A 26,796-nucleotide genomic window follows, 5' to 3' on the forward strand; every position below is an offset into this window, starting at 1 on the left:
GGGATTTTGATGGGGGTTGCACTAAATCTGTAGGTTGCTTTTTGTAAGATTGTCATTTTTGTTATGTTGATTCTACCTTTCCATGAGCATGGGAGAACTTGCCATTTTCTGATATCTTCTTCCATTTCTATCTTTAAAGACTTAAAGTTCTTGTCATACAAGTCTTTCACTTGCTTAGTTAGAGTTACTCCAAGGTATCTGATATTATTTGTCGCTATTGTAAAGAGTGATATTTCTCTAATTTCTTTCTCAGCCCATTTATCATTTGTATATAGAAGGGTTACTAATTTTTTTTTAGTTAATCTGGTATCCTACCACATTGCTGAAGGTGTTTATCAGCTGTAGGAGTGCCCTGGCAGAATTTTGGGGACACATGTATACTATCATATCATCTGCAAATAGGGAAAGTTTGACTTACTCCTTTCCAATTTGTATCCCTTTGATCTCCTTTTGCTATCTTATTTCTCTACCTAGAACTTTGAGTACTATATAGAATAGATATGAGGAGAGTGGAGAGCCTTGTCTTGTTCCTGATTTTAGTGGAATTGCTTTCAGTTGCTCTCCATTCAATGTGATGTTGGCTGTTGGCTTGCTGTAAATTGCCTTTATTATGTTTTGGGTATGTTCCTTGTATTCCTGATCTCTCCAAGATCTTTACCATGAAGGGGTGTTGTATTTTGTCAAAGGCTTTTTCAGCACCTTATGAGATGGTCATGTGGAGTTTTTTCTTTCAGTGTGTTTATACAGTGTATTACACTGACAGTTTTCATATGTTGAGCCCTCCATACATCTCTGGGATAAAGCCTACTTGATCTCTTCTCAGACATCAGGAAATAATGGAAGTTCACACTCTGTAATTGATGGGTAGTTCTTTTTTAAAACAAACTTTATTGAGACATAATTCACATAGAGTACAATTCATCCATCTACATTTTCTTTATGCAACTATCCAGGTGTAGGAATACATCTAAAATCCCAACACTCAGGACGCTGAAGCAGGAAGATTGCTACAAGTTTGAAGCCAGCCTGGTTGATGTATAAAAGCCTGTCCCAAATAAGTAAATAAAAGAAGATGACAATTTAGTGGTGTTTAGCTTATTGGTGGAGTCTTACAACCATTACCAAGTCATTTTTTAATTAATGACTTGTGAGCTGCCTGACATGGGTTCTTGCAACCAAAGTGGATTCTTTGGAGGAGGAGTGAGTGCGCTGAACCACTGAGCCAATTCTACAGCCACACCAAACAAATTTCAGACCTTCAATGCCCCAGAAAGAAATACTGCACCCTTTAGTCTACATGCCTCACCTCCAATGTCCCCTCCAGAAACCTCAAGAAAACACTATTCTAATATGTGTCTCTCTGGGTTTCCTTCTTCATAGATTGAAATATTAAAATATATAATGTTCTTTATCTAGCTTCCTTAAATCACTATAAAATTCTCAGTATTTAACCACATATTAGACAGTATTCTATATCTTTTATATTTATTTCTTTTTTTAAGATTTGTTTATTTATTATGTATATAGTGTATGTATTCCTGCATAACAGAAGAGGGCACCAGATCTCTCTATAGATGGTTGTGAACCACCATGTGGTTGCTGGGAATTGAACTCAAAACTCAGGAAGAGCAAGCAGCAAGTGCTCTTAACTTCTGAGCCATGTCTCCAGCCCTTATATTTATTTCTTATTGCCAAATAACGTCCTAGGGATGAGTAAGTCATACCAAACATTCATAAACTGATAAATATTTTGAGTGTTTCAACTTTTAGTGCCTAAATAATGCTTCCTTGAAGGTTCATTTACAGTCCTTGCAGACGTGTTTTTATTTTTCTTGGGTATATATCTGTGAGATTGCTAAATCACATGGTAAGTCTGTGAAGGAACTGTCAATGAAAGATTCAATCCCCACTACTAATGATCTCAAAACACAAAGGAGAGATCTATGATCAGCCTGTCACTTCCTCACACCCTCAGCAACACTTGAGATCATCATCACTTCATCACCCTTTTCATAATTTACATTTATATTTTGTGTGTATGCAGATAGGGGGTGCTTCTGGTAGAAAGCAGAGGTAACACAGCAACTTAGTGATGTCAACTATCTCCTTCCAAAATATGGGTCCTCTGTATCAAACCCAGGTTGCCAAGGTCAATGGTAAGTGCCTCTACCCATTGAGCCATCCTGTCAGCTCCCCTTTCTAACTGTCTCAATTGTGATCAATTTTACCAATACATGCAACTCAGGCTGGCCTTGAACTTGTTGAGTAGCAGAGGATGACCTTCAACTCCTAAGCCTCCTTCCACATCCTCTCAAGTGCTATGATTACAGGCCTGTAGCACTATACTAAATTGTGTGAGTTTGTGTATGTGCAGGTTTGGGTGTGCACACATACATGTAAGTGGATGCACATTCTTCTCAAGACCAGACATTATCATCAGATATTATTGCTCAACCACTTCCCCTTCCTTATTTTTCTAATCTAAATTATTTGATTATTGTTTGCGTGTATGTGTGCATGGGCTCAGACATGCCAAGGTGTGCACGTGGAGGTCAGGACAACTGTCAGGAATTTGGTGCTCACCTTCCTCCATGCGGGTCCCAGGAACTGAACTCACACTGTCAGGGTTGACAGGGAATACTTTAACTGGGGAACCATTTCACCAGACTCTGAAGCTTATTATTTTGTAATTCCTTATTTTATTTTACTTCTTGACTGTTTTGTCTATACCTATGTATGGAAATCATGTGCATGCCTGGTGCCTGCAGAACTCGGAATTTGCCATCAGTTCCCCTGAAACTTGAGGTACATGGGTTTGTGAACCACCATGTGGGTGTTCCTAACTGTTGAGGCATCTCCTCAGCCCCCTTTTTACCTTAGGTTTTAAGACAGGATCTCTCACTGAACCTGGACATCACTGAGTTGACTATACTGGCAGACCAAAATCCCCAAAGTTCCTCCTTTCTCTGACTCCTGAGTGCTGAGATTATAGGAATGTGCCAGTACAACCTGTCTCCTCTGTGAGTTTTTAATGGTTCATTTCTTTCCAAGAGTAGCAGTAACTGGTTGAATTAAAAAGGTTTAACACTGAGCTGTGCCTCCAAAATTCATTTCTTCAAGTCCTGTCTCTAAGCACCTCAAAATGGGACATACTTTGCCATAAGTAAACTGGAGCTGATGTAATAAAGTTTAAATGGTGTCCCCAGGTTAGAATTAGTCCCTAATTCCAACAGGGCTGCTATCCTGTTTAGAAGAGGGAATTGGGGCTGGGTGTGTCTGGAATGACTTCAATCTCAGTACTTGAGCGGCAGAGGCAGGTAGATTTCTATCAGTTTGGGGACAGACTGGTCAACATTAGGAGTTTCAAGCCAGCCATGGCTGTGGGTGAGACACTGTCTCAAAATCAAACTACACACCAAAAACAAGAGGATACAACACACACACACACACACACACACACACACACACACACACACACACACACACACACTCACATGCACACACACATGATGAAATGAGAACACACAGTGAGGGGATGACTGTGTCAGGGCAAGAGTGAGGCCACACACAACACAAACCCTAATGATAACTTAGCTTTGCATTTCCTGCTTTCAGAATGGTGAAGGAATAAGTTCTGCAGCTCAAACAGTATGGAATGTGGTGGTCTGCTGCCATTCAACCTCTGGAATGAACCCCACTAATAAATAGGAGGAAGAAAATCACAAAAGAACATTTACCATTCATTTCCACTTACAAGAGGTTTAAAAAGCAAGTGAAATTCGTCAGTGTGAGCAAAAGCCAGGGTTCTGTTACAGGACTACTAGAAGCTTCTGGAAGTAGCTGATTCTTGATTGGAGGCCAAGGATGTGCAGTGTTTGCTAGGGGAGTATTCATTCTACACCCCAATTATGGGTAGTGCACTTGTCTGTCTCAACAAAGCATGTAACTAAGAACAGCTGTAAGATTAGGGTTCTGGCTGGTGTCCACAGAAAAGCAAAGACTGCAATATTTCACTGGATGGATGCGGTGATTTGACTGTAAATAACCTACAGTCTCATTTATTTGAATGTTGGTTCATAGTTGGTGGACTGTTGGGATGGATTGAGAGTTGTAGCATTGTTGCATGAAGGGTGTCAATGAGGGTGGTCTTTAAAAGTTCAAATTCCGGCCAGGCGGTGGTGGCGCACGCCTTTAATCCCAGCACTCGGGAGGCAGAGCCAGGTGGATCTCTGTGAGTTCGAGGCCAGCCTGGGCTACCAAGTGAGTCCCAGGAAAGGCGCAAAGCTACACAGAGAAACCCTGTCTCGAAAAACCAAAAAAAAAAAAAAAAAAAAAAAGTTCAAATTCCCACACTAGGCACACTCTCCACCTCTCTGCCAGCCTGTAGATCAGAAGGTAAGATCTCAGCTACTGCTGAAGTGCCATGCCTGCCTGCTTGATGCCATGCTTCCTATCGTGATTGTCATGGACTTACCCTTTGATACTCTAAATAAGTCCCCAGTTAAATGCTTTTCTTTTAGAACCTGTCTTGGTCATTATGTCTCTTCACAGCAGTAGAACAGTAACAAAGACAAAGGACACGTACAGGAGGCTCACAGTGCCCTCTTGACCCTCAGATTCCAGCTCCACATGCCCTTACCTCTTTGGTCTGCAAACTGTCCCTCAGGGCAGGGACTGTAATCAAAACAGCAGTGGGGGACTCCCAGCCTGGGCACTTGGCTGAACCCTGGAAGGCAGCTTTCACTGCAGACAGAGCTGGGCACCTAGTAACAGTGAGCACAGTATCACCAGTGACTCTCCAGGAATACAGATGCTTGACCTCAGCCTGAGAACCAGAACAGAACAGTTTCCTCACATAACTCTAGATGGCATAGATGACTGTCAGAAAAACACGTCTATCCCATCAGATGTCAGACTGGAGAGGGACCTTTGAATGGTGTATAGGAATGACTGCATCTGACTTACTTGACTAAGGGATTCAAAAACATAGCTAAACAGTTGGATATGTTGTCTTTCCAGTCCCTCTGGGAATCCTATACCAACAATTAAAGGTAATGGGACAGGAGAGAAGGCTCAGTGGTTAAAAGTGCAGGCTGCTCTTTCAGAAGAGTAGGGTTCAATTCCAAGCCCCCATATAGCAGCTTACACTGTAACTCCAGTTCCAGAAGATCCTGTGTCCTCTTCTGGCCTGAACAGACACCAGACACACACAACAGTACACAAAAATACATGCAGGAAAAATTCCATATATGCACAAAAATCTTTGAAAAGGATTTTAAGTATTGGCAGCCATTCAAAAGTCCACAGCCTGGACATGATTTCCTTGATGCTCATGGCTTTCAATTTCTTTCTCTGAAGCTCTCCACAGCCTTGGGGCTGCTTGATGTACTCCAAGTTTAACTCAGAAGACATGATAGTCTCTCTTACTTTTCTCCATCTCCCATGTGAAGCTGTTAAGATTTACAGTTTGACTACACTGCTATTTTTCACTTAAACCCTAATATTAAAATATCATCCAGCTTCAGTAAGAGAAAAATTTAAGTACTGACTCCCCCCTCAACACACACAGACACATACACACACACACACACACACACACACACACACACACACACACACACACACACATACACACTTTCACACCACACTTAATCATCCTCTCCTTTACCTTGGACCTGCCAAGGATAACTCAGTTTTTCTTAGCGGAGCCCTACCTCCAGGCAAGGATTAGGAAGATGGAAGTGTGGCATGCTGCCATCACTGCCACAACAGAAGACAGCAGAAAACCCTCCCATGATCAAGGCCATTGAAAGGTTCTTCAAAGAAGTCCTTGGAACACATAGCATGTGTCATTCATGCTTGAGAAATATAAGAAAGGGAACCTCATTCTCATGTGGAAAGCCTTGATTGGAGATGCCACCAGAACAATGGTAGATCAAGTTGTAGAGGAGAGAACTCTATGTACACTGGTATTAGGCAGCTGAGTCATTTCTATGCACCACATTCCACACATAGACATAACTATCCCAACACTGCTTCTCATTGTGTTAGTAAATGTCAGGGCTTGAACCTCAAATGTTTCCCAAAGTCTCCTGTGTTGGACCACTGGTTATGTGGCAGTGGGTATTTAAAGAATGATTGGATCTTGATGCCTGTGGTGGTTTGAATGTAATTGGCCCCCATAAACTCATAGGGAGTGGCACTATCAGGAGATGTGGCTTTTTGGAGTAGGTGTGGCCTTGTTGGAGGAAGTGTGTCATTATGGGGGTGGGCATTGGGGTATTATATATGCTAGACCATGCCCAGTGACCCAGTTCACTTCCTGTTGCCTGTAGGTCAAGATGTAGGACTTTCAGCTCCTTCTCCAGCATCATGTCTGCCTGCAAGCCACCATGCTGCACCAAGATGGTAATGGATTAAACCTCTGAAAATGTAAGCCACCCAAATTAAATGTTTTTCCTTTGTAAGAGATGTCATGGTCATGATGTCTCTTCACAGCAATAGAAAGCCTAAGACAGAAAATGATTACTGGGATTGGGGTATTAAAGTGATAGGCCTGATCATGTTATTGTTTGAATAAATATGGATCATGGGAAAGTCGATTAGAAAAGCAGTAGAAAGTTTTAAGTGGTGCTTACTGGCCCATTCTAGTAGGAGCACAGAGACCGAGGTGCTAAGTGTGATTAGATGAACAGTAGGCATTGCTCAAGAAGTTTCAGAAGAGAAGAATACTAATGTGTGACCTAGAGATTGTTCTTTTGATAATTAGTTGAAGAGTGTGATTGCTTTTTGCTCTTGTCCAAATAATCTGCCTGAGGCTAAAATGAAGAGTTTTGGATTAATTCCATTGGCAGAAGAAATTTCAATATAGCCAAATATAGACTGTGTCCTGTGGTTGTTAGTGTTAACTCTAAGAAAGATTTATAATGAAAAGGAACAAGCTGAGCCAGGAAAAATATGAAATATGTATAGTTTGAGGAGAAAAGGAACACCAGGACCTGGAATGGAGCTACGTCCTGTGTTCAAGGTGATAAACAGATTAAGAAATGGAATAAGGGGATTGGTGACCACAGGGCAAGATCCCTCTCAGCTAAATTTCCAACTTGTGAAAAGGAATTAAAGAAAAGCTTAAAGTCAGGTATGTGGTGCACAACTTTAGTCCCAGAAATCAGAAGGCAGATGCAGGTGTATCTGACTTTGAGGCCAGCCTAGTCTACAGATCCAGTTTCAGGACAGCCAAGCTTGGGCAGTGAAGGAAAACATCAAAAACAGAAAGCGATAAACATGTAATTGAATGAGAGGGCCATGTTCCAGTACCAGTAAGCAACAGAACTTGGCAGTTTGGCTATGTGGTTCTGGCTCTTAGGCTAGAAGAAAAGTGTTATGGAAATTGCCTCTGAGACTATGGAAAGCTGCTGAGGCAAGTCATGTGTCCAGGAAGTCCCTGAATGGAGGCCTAAAGAGGTCATTGCTTGAAGCTTTGAAGATGAAGCCTGAATTGCCTTGAAGTTCCCAAGATGTTGGAAATGCCAGAGCCGTGGGATACCCGCTGCTGAGAGCTACTAACAGGGAGTGGAACCAGCCCAAGAGAGAGAAGTGTGTTGCAGTTAACATAGATGAAAGGAGTTGGAGTTTGAGGAACGTATTAACAACTGACATAAATATGCAGTTTAGAGCTTTCCCACCTGGTCACCTGTCCTGCTTTGGTCCACTATTTCCTCACCATGCTCCCTTTTATTCATTTGGAGCAATAAAGTACATCCTGTGCCATTATATGTTGGAAGAATGTGATCTGTTTTTTTTTAACTTTGATTTTATAGGGGATTATAGTTAAGAGACTGCATGAATCTCAAAAGAGACTTTGAACTTTGGACATTTAAACATTGTTTCAACTATGATAGACAGTGAGAATTTTGGAAATTGGACTCAATGCACTTGCATTATGATAATTTTACAAGCATAGAGGGGTAAGGAGTGAAATATGGTGGTCTGAACATAATAGGCCTCTATAAGCTCATTGGAAGTGGCACTATTAGGAGATGTGGATTTGTTGGAGTAGGTGTGGCCTTGTTGGAGGAAGTGTGACACTAGAGATGGACTACAAGGTCTCATCTGTGCTCAAGTCACACCCAGTGACCCAGTTCACTTCCTGTTGCCTACAGGTCGAGACGTAGGACTCTCGGCTCCTTCTCGAGCACCAGTTCTGCCTGCATGCCACCATGTCCCATAAGGATGATAATGGACCAAGTAAACCTGGGAAAACGTAAGCCACCTCATTAAATGCTTTTATTTTATAAGAGATATTGTGGTCATGATGTCTCCTCACAGCAATAGAAACCCTAAGTAAGACAATGCCTCTGACATAATCAATGTATTAATTCCTCAGTGGATTAATAATTTGACTAATTATTCTACATAATGGAAATAGAACATGGGATCTAGTTAGGATTAGTGGGACACTGGGGCTATGCACTGGTAAGATGTAACTTGTTTACCTATCTAATCAATCTGGCTCCCCACATTCCCTACCTGTGCCCTATGAATGGAGCAACCTCTTCCACCACACATGCCTGCTGCCACGCATGACATACTGCCTCAAGCACACATACACACAAAAAAATGGATATATCTGAACTTGAATCTCTCAAACCAAGAGGCAATTAAAACTTTTCCTCACTTCAAACTGTGTCTCAGGTATTTGTCATAGTGGGTGAAAAAATATTAACACAACAAGTACACTGAGTGTCTGTTGAGTCTATGACCCAGATAGACCATGGGAAAGTAAGTCACTATCATCCTCTTCTCAGAGCAGGTCCTGAACACAGACACTGAAAATACTTCCAAGGGAGCACCAGCTGCAGATACTCATTCTATTTTCTACGTCTTTTATGTTCTCCCCAACATTATTTTTATATGTGTATGTGGTGTAAATATTTGTATGTGCACTTATACATCCATGTGGGTTCATGTTCTTGAATGGACAAGTATATATGGAGGCCCAAGGTTAAAGTTGGGAATCATCCTCAACTGCTTTTCCACTATGTTCATTAAGGCAGAGGCTCAAAGTAAAACCCAGACTTCACTGATATGACTAGTCTTACTAGCAAGTTTGCTTTGTGAATCTCCTTTTCTCCACCTTCCAAGACTGAAATTACAGGTGGAACACACTGCCCACTCATCGTGTACAAGTGTTCTGGAGATCCAAAGTCTGGTTCTTGTACTTGCATACAAAATACTTTAACCACTGAGCCATCTCCGAATACCAGCTTTTATATTTTCATTTTGGTTTGTGAATCAAGATCATGCAGAGAAAGATCTCTTATGAGGTAAACAGCATAGCCAGTTATCCCTGACTGGCCCAATCTAGGGCTACATCTACTTCATGCACAAATGGAGATGAGGAATCCTGGACTTGGAATTTCCCTGTGATCTTAACACACTTGGACAAGAGTCATCTCTGCATTCAGGCAACTCACATGAAGATCCTCCATCAAATGGAACTTCATTTTGTTCCCCAAAGAGACTTGAGGGTCTATCGTGCCTACATGGACCAAGTGAAATACACCCTCAGGGGTCTTCTGCCCTTGGAGAATGTCAAATTTTGTCACCAAATCTCCATTAGCATCAAATATAATTTCGCTTCCATCAGGAGTCTTGAAGTGCACCTTCCTGAGGGCTTGAAACAGCTGAAAACAGAAGGGAGACATTGTACACAAACCAGGGCAGGTCTGGAGTCTTGTCCAAAATAGCATATACCATTCACCTCTGCAATGGTACAGAGTCACTTCAACCATGGACTGGTCCCATTGGGCATGGGGAAGATCACAGACCTGTGATATTTTCAGGGACTTCCAAATATGTTTTAGCTTTAAGTAATAATACATAATATTTAATCAAGATAATTTTAAACCTAGTACAGTGTGTGTGTGTGTGTGTGTGTGTGTGTGTGTGTGTGTGTGTGTGTGTGTGTGTGTGTGTAGCTCACTCATATTGTGTAATCGAGAGAACAACTCTCAGGAATGTTCTCTCCTGCTGCCATGGGGGACTCAGAATCCAACTTATGCTTGGAGACAAGTGCCTTTACCCAATGAGCCATCTCAATAGCCTTAAAATTAAACCCAAAAACATGACAATGTGGTTCCTGCTCCAGGGTCTCATTTGGCTGTGCACTACTGTCCTCAGTCTTCCCATCACACTCAGTAGACTCCAAATCCTAGCAGGACTTCCACAGACTGGCCCCAGCCCACCTAGACCACCCATTCACTCCCAACAGTCTCCCATTACTCATCAGTCCCGTCCATGATGCTCTTCTATTTGCTCCATTCTAGGGTCTTGACACATGCTGTCCCTGCCATCTGCAATGCAATCACTTCTACCCATGGTGAGACTTCTCATCCTCTTGTCTGGAACTCACATATTTCCATACCAAGAGAATGTTTATAGCCTTTCAGCTCCTCACTCAACTTACTTTATATCTTCATCATAGATTACACACAGACATTGCAACACTCACATATTTTAATTTTGTGGCAGGATCTTGCTTTGTAGTCCAAGTTGGCCTCAATATCCTGTGTGCTAGGATGACAGGCATGGGCCTCCAAGCCTGGCTTCCTATAAATTTTAATCTGTCACCCACAGCCAGAATGCCAACAACTATCACTCTCCTTCTGGTTTACAACCATATGTATCTTCACCAGGCACATACAGGAAACTCAGGTCATCTGAGTTTCGGTAATGAAACCATACCCCCTCCTTGGCAATGATTCTCACTGTTTACCTCATCAGTGAGCAACGTGTCTTCCAGGGGTCCTCTTACCAATTGGGACCTTTTCTACCCTGAGTGCCTTGGAAAAGATAAACAGATATATAGATTGATAGATAGATATATGGATGGATGGATGGATGGATGGATGATGGATGGATAGACAGACAGACTTCAGACAAATTTAAAGACAGATAAAGACTCAGGGCAAAATGGCCAAAATATATAGATAAATGTATGAAATTATCAATATTCTTAAAATAGAAAAATAAATAAGGGCTTAGGAGATGGCTCTGTGATTAAAAAACTAGTCATCAACACTTGAGTATCAGCCTTCAAATCTCCAGGATGCATGTAAATGTCAGGTGGATGTGGCAGCCAATCTCTACTTACATCCTCAGAAGGTGGAGACAGGAGATGCCCAGACCAAGGTGGCTAGCAAGACTCAACACATCAACAAGTTCTGGGTTTGAGTGAAAGACTCTGCCCCAAAGCAAGATAGAAGAGGATTGAAAGATGATTCCTCATCATCCTAGGCCTTCCCATATATTGTACACATGAGTGTGCTCCCCACAACATGTGTCTCCATGCCCACACACATGTGCCCACAGACTTGTACCATATATCAAAAAAAATAAAAAATAAATAAATGGCATTGGATATCTGTTTGAAATTCTGATTTTGCAGCATGCCTATGCTAAAAGTCATCAACTGTTTACCAAAAATTAAATTTGTGACACTAAAAAATCTATTTACTGTTATCTGAAATATTAATTTTACTAGGCATCCTGTATTTGCAAAGTTAGGCAAGCCACATGGACAGAACTTATCTGAGATCACACACATAGCATGGAATCCTTGTCCACTGCTCCTTCTAAGATTCCTCTCAGTTGCAAGTATGAGGCATCCTTGCTGGAGCATACAGTCAGCTTCACCTCTATACTCTAGTTGGAACCAATGTCCTCTTCCCCAAACATACCTGAATCACCCACTCCACATGCCTCTCTCACCTGCCAGGGTTGGACATCCTGAGAGTTGGTTACTTTCCCATGCTGGTGCCCATGGGTTATCATGTCTTGCAGGGCATGAGCAATGCTGTAGACAGCTGTGTAAGCATCATCAATTTGACTCACTTCTGGGAAAGGATGCTGCTTGTTTTTCAGACTCTCATTCCCTGAGCACAACTGGACACCCTCTGTCATTGTGCTGCTCTGGTGGGGCCATGTACAATCAAAGGTGAACTCCCAAAACTTCTTTATAAACATGTCTTCGGGGGTCTGGCTGGGCCGCAGGTGAGCAAGGAACTCAGGGAAGCCAATTGCCCTGCTGCTGTGATACAGAAGGCCAAATGTGCTGTGCAGTACCTGGGAAATGCCTGGAATGGTGATGGTGAGCACCATGTGAAGAATGTTCTTGCTGACCCAGACCTGGCCTGAGACAGGGACAGCCAGTAAGCCATACAGGATGGGCTGGAAATTGGAACTGCTTAGGAAAACTAGAACAACCCTGGCTGTGGATTTTTGCATATTCTGGACAATCTCTTCAATCTTCCCCAGGGACTCATGGGAAGGAACATGGAGGGTGTACTCAATGCACACACCAGCTGTGCTCAGCTCCTGAGTGGCCAGAGAGCTGGCCTGCTGCCCAAAGTCATCATCATAGGCCAGAATGATCACCCAGGACCACTGAAAGTGAATTATCAGCTGAGTCACTGCAAGGGAGGATATGAGGTCACTAGTTACAGTTCGCAGGAAAGATGGGAACTGGATCTTGTCACTGAGGCTGGGTAGTGAGGATGAGTAACTGACCTGTCAAGGAAGAGCAAGGTGATAACAAAATGTATGAGATCTGGACTTAAGCATGGGCTGATTGTCTGGTTTAAATGGGGGAAGGAAGAGGATGGACACATGCTTCTGCAGTTAAGAGCCCTTATTGTTCTTGGAGAATACCCAAGTTCATTTCCTAGTACCCACATCAGGTTGCTCACATTGTCCTGTAACTCAGCTCCAGGAAATCTGATACCCTCTTCTGGCTTCCTCCTGCATCTGTAGCATAGATTCACACAGACATTTACATACACATGAATGTGTATTAAATTTTAAAACATAAATAATTTTCAGGGAAGGACTTGAGCATCCTGATTTGAGAATTGTGCTGGTTCTATAGGCAGCTGTGTGCCCCTCACTGGCTGATCATCCCTGACACAGCCCTGTGGCTTTTGGAATGAAGCCCAGAACCATAGCTTTACCTCCTCTGCTCTCAGCATCTGTCCTTCACCTGCCCCCTAATATTTCATTCTTGCACCTCGGCTTAGATTGGTATGACTCTCTGCTTTGCAACCAACTGTTATATTCTTCTTTTGAAATTCCGTGTGTGTGTGTGTGTGTGTGTGTGTGTGTGTGTGTGTGTGTGTGTGTGTGTCTGTGTGTCTGTGTGTCTGTCTGTGTGTCTGTGTGTGTGGTGTGGTGTATGGTGGGATAGTACATGTATAGAGGTCAGAAGACAAATTGTGGGAACTGGGTCTCTTCTTCCACCATGTCGATCACAGAGGCCGAATCTCACGTCATCATGCTTGGCTAGCAGCTTTACCCCATCAGCCATCTCACTCTCCCTGGTATGAAACAGTCAGTTCCTGGTAGGAACCAACCTGCAAGAATAACAATCGGCTCTTATCACACCACCATTGTGAGATTTTCCAGTTTTCAGACAAATCGGAGCCTGGTTTGACATGTTGTCAAGGAAGAGATGGTATCATGTTCTCAAAAGAGAGAGTTCTTGGAGATGTGACGATTGGGGAATCTGTGTCTGTGTTTGTTTTGAGGGGCTCAGAATGTGGCTCTCAGCCTCAGGGTGTGAATGCAAACCCTTCTCCTACCACTACAAGATCTGTAAAAGTTTTATTGTCTTAACACAGAGGCCCTAGCATCTTGTTGGTTCATATTCAGTGATAAGGCTGACTCAATCTCATGCAGGTGGTCCTGCCAGGCTCTCCAATAAAACAGAAGATATTCAGTTAAGTTTGATTACAAACAATGATCATTTTTATAAACATATCCAATTACACATACATTTTTAACTAATGACAAATTATAGTTTAATGGAAATATTGAGAATAAGTTTGACTGTAAATAATTCATTGTTACATTGATATTCAAATATTTACTCTTTTCCATGCATGAATGTTTTGATTGTATGATGTGCACCACATGTGTGTCTGGTGTCCTTGGAGGACAGAAGGAGCCCCATTGCTGGAAATGGAGCTACAGATGACTGTGAGTCCCCATGTGGGTGCTGGGAATTGAATTTGGATCCACTAGAAGAGCAGCCAGTGAGTACTCTTAACCTCTGAAACATCTCTCCAGTTCCTGAAATTCAAATTAAACTAAATCTTATCGGGCAGCCCAACAAGTTCAAAAACTAGAAGTTCTTAAGGTAAGTTCAATATATCAAGTTTCTGCTCCGGTCACGATATTTCACAGCACTTAGGAATCACAAAAAAAAGGAACTAGAGTTCCGGGTTGCCTGGGTTACATGGAGAATTGGTGTCTCAACATACACACACACACACCACCACCAATGACATAAATGAAGCTTTCTGTTGTGTATGTCATCATACTCAGAGTAAGAAATGAAGTTTCTAATCATTAAAATATCCCTAAATGAGATGGGATGGAAAGATGCCTCAGTGGTTAAAAGCACTAGCTGCAAAATCATAAGGATAGGAGCTCAGATCCCAGTACCCACATAACAAGTTTGGTGCTCCTTTCATGGCTGTAACCTCAGCTCCAAGAAGGGTGCACATAGGAGGATAGATAGAACTTACTTTCTTCCACCCTAGCCAAGGAAACATGGGCCCTAGGTTAAGGGAGAGATTCTGCCTCAAAGTGATAGGTAGAGACTGATGAAGTAGGCCACCAGATGGCCTCTAATGGCCTCCACAACGATACAGAGCTTCATACACTTACACACACACACACACACACACACACACACACACACACACACACACACACACTCCTGCATGCACATAGATGTAGAGAGAGAGACAGAGAGAGAGAGAGAGAAGCATACACTCATGGAAACACATACACATACATTGATTATGCCATAATTTCAAAAAAAAAAATAATCCTGCCTTACAGCGGGGCATGGTGAAACACACCTGTAATGTAACATTTGGAAGGCTGAGGCATGAGAATGTATCTGCAATTTCAAGGCCAGCCTGGTCTACATAGTGAGTTCTAAGGCACCTAGGTCTTCAGGGTAAGACTCTGTGTCTCAAGAAACAAAATTATAAACTTTACAGAAACCTCAAGTTCAGAAGCACTTCAGTGAGAATATACACTAAAGTGGTGATAGGTAAGTCCTTGGATACAGTTCTGTGGATTACACCATTCAGTTTCAAGGGACAGGGGAAACCCCTTCTTACAAAAAAAATTAACAAATGTGAGACATTCCAAGAGACTGGAATTTCCCCGAATTTAGAGACTTCATAGTGAAAAGCAAATGGATTTAAATCAGAATCTTCATACAATACTTATGTTAATGTACAGCATGAATATACATATACATTTGTGTATGTATGTATACATGTGTGTGTGTACACACACAAACACACACACACATACACACACATATATATATAATATATATATTATATATATATTTATTATATATATATATGTTGAGAAGGGGTCTCAACTAGCCAAGGCTAGCCTCAATCTCACTATATAGCTAAGGATAACATGGCACACTGGATCCTCCTGTTTCCACCTTCTGACTGCTATATTACAGGAACACTAGAGTTTAGAACCAGGGCCTTGTGTGTGCTGGACAAGTGCTCTAGCAACAGAGCCACATCCCAGCCCCTGAAGTGACTATTATGGTTTGAATCTGCGATGTTACAGGAAGGTTCACATGTTGGGGACACAGTTCCCAGCCAATGGGCTGTGGGAAGTGATCGAATGCTAAGGGCTCTGACCTGATCAAATGGTTACTTCTTTAATGGCGTTGTAAGAAATCCAATGCCCTCTTCAGATTTCTATGGGCTCTAGGCACACATGTAATACATACGTATACATAAAACCAAAACACACATACATAAAAAATAAAAATAAGTAAATCCTTTAGCTCTATAGCCCATTTCTTAGAGCTCCAGGAGTCCAATCGGCGAGAAAGAGGAGGGACAAATAGCCAAACTAGTGGAAACACATGGACTATGAACCAATAGCTGAGGAGCCCCCAACTGGATCAGGCCCTCTGGATAAGTGAGACAGCTGATTAGCTTGAACTGTTTGGAAAGCCCCCAGGCAGTGGGACTGGGACTTGTCCTTAGTGCATGAGCTGGCTGTTTGGAACCTGGGGCTTACACAGGGACACTTTGCTCAGCCTGGGAGGAGGGGACTGGACCTGCCTGGTCTGAATCTACCAGGTTGAGATGAATCCCCAGGGGAGTCCTTGCCCTGGAGGAGATGGGAATGGGGGATGGCCTGGGAGGAAGGGTGGGGGGGTAGGAGTAGAGAGGACGGGGGAATCCGTGGCTGATAAGTAAAATTAAATCAAATTATAAAATTAAAATATAAATAAATAAATAAAAAGTAAATTTTTAAAAAGATATTTTTTAAAAAGTTTGTCTAAGTTTCCTCATCAATGAGAGGGAGGATAGTTCTCTCCAACATTTCTACACTTGTAGGAGAACCATTTTGGACATAGAGAATATTTGCAAAAACCTGGCTCCACATTAGAGCTGCTCACTACTGTGACCATCACCACTGTTTTCACTACCATCAGTAAGGGATTGTACAGTAGAGCTGCTCACTACTGTGACCATCACCATCATTTTCACTACCATCAGTAAGGGATTGCACAGTAGAGCTGCTCACTACTGTGACCATAACCACTGTTTTCACTATCATCAGTAAGGGATTGCACTACAATCAGGAAGGAAGAAGACTTTCAGCAACTCACCTGGGGAAACTTGTACAGTCCCAGAAGTCTGGCCATGGAGACAGACAGGGATGACCGCGTGTCCCCAACCAAGGCAGCCTGAGGAGAGCCATGCTGGCATGTGTAGTTGGGGATGGGCTCCTGCTGCCTCGTGAGAAAGCTCATTGTCTCATGGAGGGCTCCATGCACTGTGTCCCCAGAGTTTCGAATAGAGAAGCCCAGGGTCACATTGGGCAACAAGTGAGCACTCCTATTAATCTCCTCGATGGCAAAGACGAAACTCTGGGCCACCCGGTAGCCCCAGTTGGAAACGCTGAGGGAAAGAGAAGCCCACATTCATCATCCATGATGGGGTAAATGGAACAAGAATAAACACAGTGACTCAAGGGATACATGTAAATCCTACATCTCCTCAAATCTTGCACACAGATGTGCAGAGGAGCACAGTTCAGAATACATAAAGGGAAGCCAGAGGGAACGTGGAGACAGTAATCAGAGGGGACAGTTTCAGAAGACAGGAGGGATAAGTAAGGATGTATTATATAATCTGGTGTGGTAGGACACCTGTTTAATCCCAGCACTCAGGATACAGAAGCAGGTGGATTTCCTGAGTTAGAGACCAGCATGGATTACATAGCCAGACTCAGCTACCAAACGTACATAAAGAAACTCTGTGTCATGAAAACAAAGTAAAAATCTATTACATTGTATGACTGGTTACAATTTATAGTAACTAACATCTATTTCAGAAGTACTGAACCCAAAACCCAGAATACAGGGAGAAGAGATGTGAAATGCTGTCTTTAGGACATGACTCAGATATTGCAGACCTGTGAGCCTGTCAGCAGCCAATCATGCACTGGAAAATTCCTTGTGTGGACCTACTCTTCCCTGCTGAACTATTGTCAACTAATGTATTTTGTGAAGAAGACACTCATTGTCTTCAGTCATGTACCCAACACGTGAACCCACCAAGCTCCAAGGACAGTTCCAAATCTGCAACCACACAGATAGCCCTGGTCACAGCCTGGTGGTCGTGGCACACACCTTTAATCCCAGAACTGGGAAGCCTGAGACACGTGAATCTTTGTGGGTTCAAGACCAGCCAGGTCTACAAAGTGAGTGTCTTCAAGCATGGGTGTGTGTGTGTGTGTGTGTGTGTGTGTGTGTGTGTGTGTGTGTGTGTTTGTGTGTGGCAGAGTTATTATGTGTGTGCATGGGTATATCCCCAAGGTGGGGAATGGCTGATGGGATGTCAGGATATCTTTCACAATTGCTTCTCCACCTTTAAAAAACATTATTCTGTGTGCATGTGTGTATATGATGTGTCAGCAGACCAAAATATGCTACAACATATGGAGGTCAGGAAACACCTTTTGAGTCAATTCTCTCCTCCCTCATTTACGTGGGTTTCAGAGAGGGCTTAGGTCATCTATAAAGCTTGCATGCCAAGCATTTTACCCCTTAAGGCATCTCAAGGGTCCCTCTTCACCTTATTTTCTGAGACAGGTTATATCACTGAACCTGGACCTCATCCATTCAGTAAGACTGGCCAGCTAGTGACCTTTAAAATCTGCCTGTCTCACTGTTCCTAACCAGGGTTACAGATTCTCAACATGCTGGGCTTTCACATGGGTGCTGGAAATTCAATCTCAGGTCTTCAGGCTTGCACAGCAGACAAGTCACCAACACAGAAATTTCCCCAGAACCTAAGAGCTTCACTTACAGATTCTCCGGTCTCCAATTCCCAGGTTGGATTTTAAATGTTCACATCACCAAAACATAAGTATGCAATGTGATGGGTTTGTTAGTGAGTTAATGAAATATTCTATATTGTAAATGTTCATTAAAATACATCTTTGTGAGCCGGGCGGTGGTGGCGCACGCCTTTAATCCCAGCACTCGGGAGGCAGAGCCAGGCGGATCTCTGTGAGTTCGAGGCCAGCCTGGACTACCAAGTGAGTTCCAGGAAAGGCGCAAAGCTACACAGAGAAACCCTGTCTCGAAAAACCAAAAAAAAAAAAAATACATCTTTGTACCCAATACATACATACAATTACTACGCATTTTCTTAAAAAACAATATGGGATCCAGGTATAGTGGCACACATTTGTGATTCCAGAAATCAGCTTATGGAGGCAGGAAGATAGTGAGTTCTAGGCTAGCATCATCTACACAGTAAGACCTTCTCTCAAAAAACCTCAAGGATAAGCCATTGTGGCCACTGTGTTGGCCTATGCTTGTAATCCTGAGTTTCAAGGCTAGTATGAACTGCACAAGGAGTTCCAGACTAGTCAGAGCACAAAGTAGGATACTGTCTCAAAAGAAGTAATATAAATCATGATAAAGGTGAAAAATCAGTAGTGAAAATCTTTTGCATATGTAGCTGATTATAAAATGATGGTAGTCAGAGCCTCCCAGCACCAGACTGGACTAAGAGATTTCAGCTACTCCCTAAGACAGAGCCCACAATCGCCAATTGGACTAACAGTTGCTCCCTGAGATGAAGAATCCATCAGCATCGACTAGACCAAGAGCTCCCACTGGACCAAGAGATGCTCCCTAAGACACAGACACCGCTTAGACCAAGTGGAGAAAGAGATGGGGTAGACGCCAGTGTAAAAATATAGTCAACAACATAAAAACCAATATTGCTCTATCAGAAGCTACATCAGCAAGACCTGAACATCCCAACACTGAAGAAACAGAAGAAATCGATCTTAAAAAAAAACTTTAAGAAGATGATAGAGATGTTTAAAGAGGAAATGAAAAATTCCCTTAAATAATTAGAGGAAAAGGCAAACAAAAAAATGCAAGAAATCAGTATATCCCCTAAAGAAAGTCAAGAAAAAGCAATTGAACAAGTGAGAGATATAGTTCAAGATTTGAAAAACGAAATAGAGACAATAAATAAGAAATAAACTGAGGAAATGATGGAAGTGGAAAATTTGAGTAAATGAACAGGAACTACAGATGCAAGCATAACCAACAGAATGGAAGAGAGAATCTCTGGCATTAAAGGTACGATAGAGGAAATAGATTCATCAGTCAAAGAAAACACTAAAGCCAACAAAGTTGTGACCCAAAATGTCCAAGAAATTTGGGACACCATGAAAAGACCAAACCTAAGAATAATAGGAATAAAAGAAGGAGAAGAATACCAACTCAATGGCACAGAAAATTATATTCAATAAAATCATAGAAGAAAACTTTCCCAACCTAAATAAGGAAATGCCTATAAAGATACATGAAGCTTACAGAACAACAAATAGACTGGATTCAAAACATAGTCCCCTCACCACATAATAATCAAACCACTAAACATACAGAATAAAGAAAAATATTAAGAGCTGCAAAGGAAAAAAGGCCAAGTAACATGCATATAAAGGCAGACCCATAAGAATAACACCTGATTTCTCAATGGTGAATCTAAAAGCCAGAAGGTCCTGGACAGACAATATACAGACACTAAGAGACCATGGATGCCAAATATTACACCCAGCAAAACTGTCAATCAACATAGATGGAGCAAACAAAATATTCCATGATAAAACCAGATTTAAACAATATCTTTCCACAAAGCCAGCCCTATAGAAAGCACTAGAAAGAAAAATCCAACATAAGGAAGTTAGATACACCCATGAAGACACAGGCAATAGATAGTCCCACACCAATGAATACCAGAGAAGGGAAACATATAACACTACCACCAAAAAATAACAGGAATTCACAATAACTGGTCATTAATATCCATTAATATCAATGGTCTTAACTCATCTATAAAAAGACACAGGATAACAGAATGGATATGAAAACAAGATCCACCCTTCTGCTGCATAAAAAAAAACATACCTCAACTTCAAAGACAGACACTATGTCAGAATAAAAAGCTGGGAAAAGACTTTCCTATCAAATGGATTTAAGAAGCAATCTGGTGTAGCTATTCTAATATCTAATAAAATAGACTTCAAACTAAAATCAATCAAAAGAGATCAGGAAGGAAATTACATATTTATCACAGGGAAAATCCGACAAAATGAAGTCTCAATTCTGAATATTTATGCCCCAAATGCAAGGGCACCCACATTTGTAAAAGAAACATTACAAAAGCAAAAATCGCCCATCAAACCTCATACACTAGTAGTGGGAGACTTCAACACCCCACTCTCACCAATAAACAGGTCTACCAGGCAGAAACTTAACAGAGAAATAAGGGAACTAACAGACACTATGACTCAAATGGACTTAATAGATACCTACAGAATATTCCACCCAAACACAAAAGAATATACCTTCTTCTCAGCACCCCATGGAACCTCCTCTAAAACTGACCACATGCTTGGTCACAAAGCAAATCCCAACAGACACAAAAAAATTGGAATAACCTCCTGTATCTTATCAGACTACCAGAGAATAAAGTTACATTTCAACAACAACAAAAATTACAGAAAGCCTACAATCTCATGGAACCTGAATAATGCCCAATGGAATCACCAATGTATCAAGGACAAATAAAGAAAGAAATTACAGATTTCCTAAAATTCAATGAAAACGAATGTACAACATACCCAAACTTATAGGAAACCATGAAAGCAGTGCTAAGAGGAAAATTCATAGCACTAAATGTCCACATAAAGAAGTTGGAGAAATCTCACAATAGTGACTTAACAGTACACCTGAAAGCTCTAGAATAAAAAGAAGCAAACTCACCCAGGAGAAACAAAGGAAGGAAACAATCGAATTGAGGGCTGAAATCAATAAAATAGAAATAAAGAGAACAATACAAAGAATCAATGAAAGAACAAGTTGGTTCCTTGAGAAAATCAACAAGATAGACAAGACCTTATCCAAACTAACCAAAAAGCAGAGAGAAAGCATTCAAATTAACAAAGTGAGAAATGAAAATGGAGACATAACAACAGACAATGAGGAAATCCAGAGAATCATAAGGTGGTACTTCAAAAACCTATACTCCACAAAATTGGAAAAATCTGAAAAAAATGGACATTTTTCTAGATAGGTACCACATAACAAAGTTAAATCAAGACCATATAAACTATTTAAATAGACCAATAACCCCTAAGGAAATAGAAACAGTCATTAAAAGTCTCCCAATGAAAAAATGCCCAGGACCAGATGGTTTCAGTGCAGAAGTCTACCAGATTTTCAAAGAAGAGCTAATACCAATAATCTTCAAATTGTTCCACACAATAGAAACAGAAGAACATTACCAAACTCTTTTTATGAGGCTAAAATTACCCTGATACCCAAACCACACAAAGATGCAACAAAGAAAGAGAACTACAGACCAATCTTCCTCATGAACATTGATGCAAAAATACTCAATAAAATACTGGCTAACCGAATCCAGGAACACATCAAAAAAATTATCCACTATGACCAAGTAGGCTTCATCCCAGGGAGGCAAGGATGGTTCAACATACAAAAATCTGTCAATGTAATACACCATATAAGCAAACTGAAAGAAAAAAACCCATGATCGTCTCATTAGATGCTGAAAAAGCCTTCAACAAAATCCAATACCCCTTCATTGCAAAGATTTTAGAGAGATCAGGAATAAAAGGAACACACCTAAACATAATAAAGGCAATTTACAGCAAGCCAACAGCAACAACCAAGTTAAATGGAGAGAAACTCAAAGCAATTCCACTAAAATCAGGAACAAGACAAGGCAGTCCACTCTCCCCATACTTACTCAATATAGTACTTGAAGTTCTAGCCAGAGCAATAAGACAACAAAAGAAGATCAAGGGGATACAAATTAGAAACGAAGAAGTCAAATTTTCACTTTTTGCAGATGATATGATAGTATACATTAGTGACCCCAAAAATTCTACCAGGGAACTCCTACAGCTGATAAACTCCTTCATTAAGGTGGCAGGATACAAGATTAATTCAAAAAAATCAGTAGCCCTCCTATATACAAATGATAAATGGGCTGAGAAAGAAACCAAAGAAACATCACCCTTTGTAATAGCCACAAATAATATAAAATACCTTGGGGGTAACTGTAACTGAGCAAGTAAAAGACCTGTATGATAAGAATTTTAAGTCTCTGAAGAAAGAAATCGAAGAAGATATCAGAAAATGGAAATATCTCCCATGCTCATGGATAGGTAGGATTAACACAGTAAAAATGGCAATCTTACCAAAAGCTATGTACAGATTCAATGCAATACCCATCAAAATCCCAACTCAATTCTTCACAGACTTGGAAAGAACAATACTTAACTTTATATGGAAAAAACACCTAGGATAGCTAAAAGAATCCTGTAAAATAAAGCAACCTCTGGAGGCATCACCATCCCTGACCTCAAGCTCTACTATAGAGCTATAGTAATATAAACAGCTTGGTGCTGTGCTGTGGGGTGTTCTGTATGGCAAATGTGTTGCTAATTAGTCAATAAATAAAACACTGATTGGCCATTGGCTAGGCAGGAAGTGTAGGCGGGACAAGGAGGAGAATAAAGCTGGGAAGTGGAAGGCTGAGTCAGAGAGACACTGCCAGCCGCCATGATGACAAACAGCATGTGAAGATGCCGGTAAGCCACGAGCCATGTGGCAAGGTATAGATGAATGGAAATGGATTAATTTAAGCTGTAAGAACAGTTAGCAAGAAGCCTGCCACGGCCATACAGTTTGTAACCAATATAAGTCTCTGTGTTTACTTGGTCGGGTTTGAGCGGCTGTGGGACTGGCAGGTGAGAGAAATTTGTCCTGACTGTGGGCCAGGCAGGAAAACTCTAGCAACAGTGCTGGCATAAATACCAAGATGTGGACCAATGGAATCAAACTGAAGACCCTGACATTAAAGTACACAGCTATGAATATATGACTTTCGACAAAGAGGCCAAAACTGTACAATGGAAAGAAGAAAGCATCTTCAACAAATGGTGCTGGCATAACTGGATGTCAATAAACAGAAGATTGTAAACAGATCCATATCTGTCGCCATGCAAGTGGATCAAAGACCTCAACATAAATCCAGTTACACTGAACTTGATAGGAGAGAAAATAGGAAGTAGTTGAATGCATAGGCACAGGAGACCACTTCCTAAATATAACAACAGTAGCACAGACACTGAAAGAAACAATTAACAAATGGGACCTCCTGAACTGAGAAGCATTTGTAGAGCAAAGGACATGGTCAATAAGACAAAACAACAGCCTACAGAATGGGAAAAGATCTTCACCAACCCCAGATCAAAGAGCTGATCTCCAAAATAGATGAAGAACTCAAAAAACTAGACTTCAAAATACTGAACATTCCAATTAAAAAAAAATAGGCTACAGAGCTTAACAGAGAATTTTCAACAGAAGAATGTCAAATGATTAAAAGACATTTAAGGAATTGCTCAATATCCTTAGTCATCAGGGAAATGCAAATCAAAACAACTCTGAGATACCACCTTACACCTTACACAAAAACACTGAAGACAGCTTATGTCTTCATAGGGGGAACAACCCTCCACTGTTGGTGGGAATGCAAACTTGTACAGCCACTTTGGAAATCAGTATGGCAGCTTCTCAGAAAATTGAGAATAAGTCTTCTTCAAGAACTAGCTATACCACTCTTGGTCATATACCCAAGGAATGCTCAATCTAAACACAAAGACACATGCTCAACTATGTTCATATCAGCATTATTTGTAATAGCAAGAACCTAGAAACAACCTAGATGTCCCTCAACTGAAGAATGCATAAAGAAAATGTGGTACATATACACAATGGAGTACTACTCAGCAGTAAAAAACAATGATATCATGAAATTTGCAGGCAAATGGATGGAACTAGAAAATATCATCCTGAGTGAGGTAACCCAGACTCATAAATACAAACATAGTATATACTCACTCATAAGTGGATAGTAGATGTAAGACAAAGGATAACCCAACTACATCCCACAGCTCCAGAGTCTAGCTAACAAGGAGGGACCCTAAGAAAGACACATAGATATCCCAGGGAAAGAGAAATAGATGAAATCTACATGAGCAAACTGGGAGTGGGGGGGTGATAATGAAGGGTAAAGAATGGGGGTTGACAACATAATGAAATGGGTGGATCGAGCTGGAACAGGCACAGATTGGTAGAGTAAGGAAAGAGATATCATGATAAATGAAGACATCATGGGAATAGGAAGAGGCAGAGTGCCGGGCAAGCTCTCAGGAATCCACAAGGATGACCCCACCCTGGACTACTGGCAATGACTGAGAGGGTACCTGGTCTGGTCTACTCTGGTGACTGGTCTAGTGAAAACCCTAACTTTATCCAGTGACTGATGGAAGCAGATGCAGAGATCCACGTCCAGGCACTAGGCTGAGCTCAGGAATCCAATCATATACAGAGAGGAGGGATTCTGTGGGCAGGGGACGTCAAGATTATGATGGGAAAATGTGCAGAGATGACCAGCCACACTATGGGAAACCCGTGAACTGTGGACTAATATCCATGGAACCACCATAGGACTGGACTAGGCCCTCTGAATATGGGAGACAGTTGTTTAGCGTGAACTATTTAGGGGACACCAGGCAGAGGTATCAGGACCTGCTCCCTGGTGCATGGGCAGGCTTTTGGAGCCCAGTGCCTAGGGTGTGACACCTTGCACAGTCTTGGTGCAGCTGGGAGGGGCTTGGAGCTGCCTCAGCTGAGTGTGCCAGGCTCTGCTGACTCCCCATGGGAGACCTTGATTTGGAAAATATGGGAATGGGGGCAGTGGCTTGGGAGGGAAGGCTAGGGGATGGGAAGATGGAAGAGATGGGAATCTGTGGTTGGTATATAAAGTAAATAGAAAATGTCTTAATAAAAATGAAAAGAAGAAACAAAAAATGATGGTACTTAGTTTAGAAAACTCTCTTACCAACTCTTTATGACTCAGGTCTCATTACGTAACACAGTCTTGCCTGTAACTAATAATGCTCCTGCCTCAGCTTCCTGAAGGCAGGAGTGCAGCCATACACCCTATGCTCAGTCATTGCAGCAATTAAAAAGCAATAAAGCTAAATACAACCATTTAAAAATCAAATAATATCCCAAATGCTTGTTTTGAATACTAATGCATACAACAGTGTCTTGGAAAAGCTGGGACAAAAATATCCTAAAGTGGGACTGTGGATGGCTCAGGTCATAAGTATGATCTCCAGCACCTAAGGAACTGAGTTGGTGATATGATCCAATAATCTCAGCACTCAGAAGGTAGAGGCAGGGGGATCAGAAATTCAAGGTCATCTTTGACTACCTAGTGAGTTAGAGGCTTAGGAGGCTTAGAAAAATAACAAGCAAAAGGAATATAGTACAGAAGAATCTGAGAGGCTAATAAATAATGAAAAATCTATTATTAACACATTAACGCACTCAACAACCACACCTACCTAGACACTACATTGGGAACCAAGGATATACAAAAGAATCAAGAATCACCCTCTGGCCTTTGGAGCACATACATTACAGCCAGTACATGAGCAGCCTATACTTTAATCTGGTACAAACAAGAAAGACAGACACACAGAAGTGATGTAAAAGGAGAAAAACAGAACTAGTGCATGTATACACAGAGAAAAGTGGTGGCCATCTATCTCAGATTATGAGAATCAACCCTTATCCAAAACTTCACACAAGCTTGTAAAGCTGCTTCTGGATTTAAGAGAATCCTATCCCACATCAAGCACTTACCCTGAAGCCACAAGTCCAGATGGTGGGGCAGTGAAGTCAGACAGGTTACCAATAGAGAGGTAAAAGATGGAGAAGCTGCCCCCCACTATTACATCTCCAGGACGGTCAAAGTGAGGCCTCTGCCTTGGCAACAGCCAGGATCTTGGTGCAGAAAAGGCAGACCCAGAGAGACAGCCAAAGAGAACAGGAAGAAGAGTACACAGTCACATGCCTGCTGGGGGCCAGACAGCCAGTGACAGGACAGCCCCACATGGGGCAATGGCTCACAGTGAATGGGGCTTTTATCTGGGAGACTGCCCTTGATCAAGGACCTCAGGCTAAGACCACACTGGGAGCTAGATGTTTGCAGGCTGTAGGGAAAATATTGATCAGGAGGTGGTGGAGGTGGGTGGCCACTA

At 41.6% G+C, this 26,796-nt stretch overlaps 1 protein-coding gene and 1 long non-coding RNA gene across 2 annotated transcripts; one reads left to right on the forward strand and one right to left on the reverse strand.

The window, feature by feature from the left end:
- Nucleotides 1–1,447: 1,447 nt before the first annotated feature.
- Nucleotides 1,448–26,565, reverse strand: LOC128124028 (extracellular calcium-sensing receptor-like; the record flags this gene model as incomplete). Its single annotated transcript, XM_052760263.1, has 6 exons — nt 1,448–1,476; nt 4,640–4,763; nt 9,477–9,686; nt 11,773–12,570; nt 16,730–17,021; nt 26,399–26,565. Coding segments are annotated over 6 exons (1,620 nt in total), but the record flags the coding sequence as incomplete, so codon positions are not given.
- On the forward strand, nt 6,333–8,976 carry LOC128095119 (uncharacterized). The gene is made up of 3 exons (XR_008213161.1): nt 6,333–6,432; nt 8,163–8,263; nt 8,813–8,976. It is a non-coding gene; the product is annotated as an uncharacterized LOC128095119 (long non-coding RNA).
- Nucleotides 26,566–26,796: the final 231 nt, after the last annotated feature.

This window comes from Peromyscus californicus, unplaced genomic scaffold (assembly GCF_007827085.1).
Source record: "Peromyscus californicus insignis strain IS unplaced genomic scaffold, ASM782708v3 Scaffold_4__1_contigs__length_199733344, whole genome shotgun sequence".
Taxonomy (NCBI): domain Eukaryota; kingdom Metazoa; phylum Chordata; class Mammalia; order Rodentia; family Cricetidae; genus Peromyscus; species Peromyscus californicus.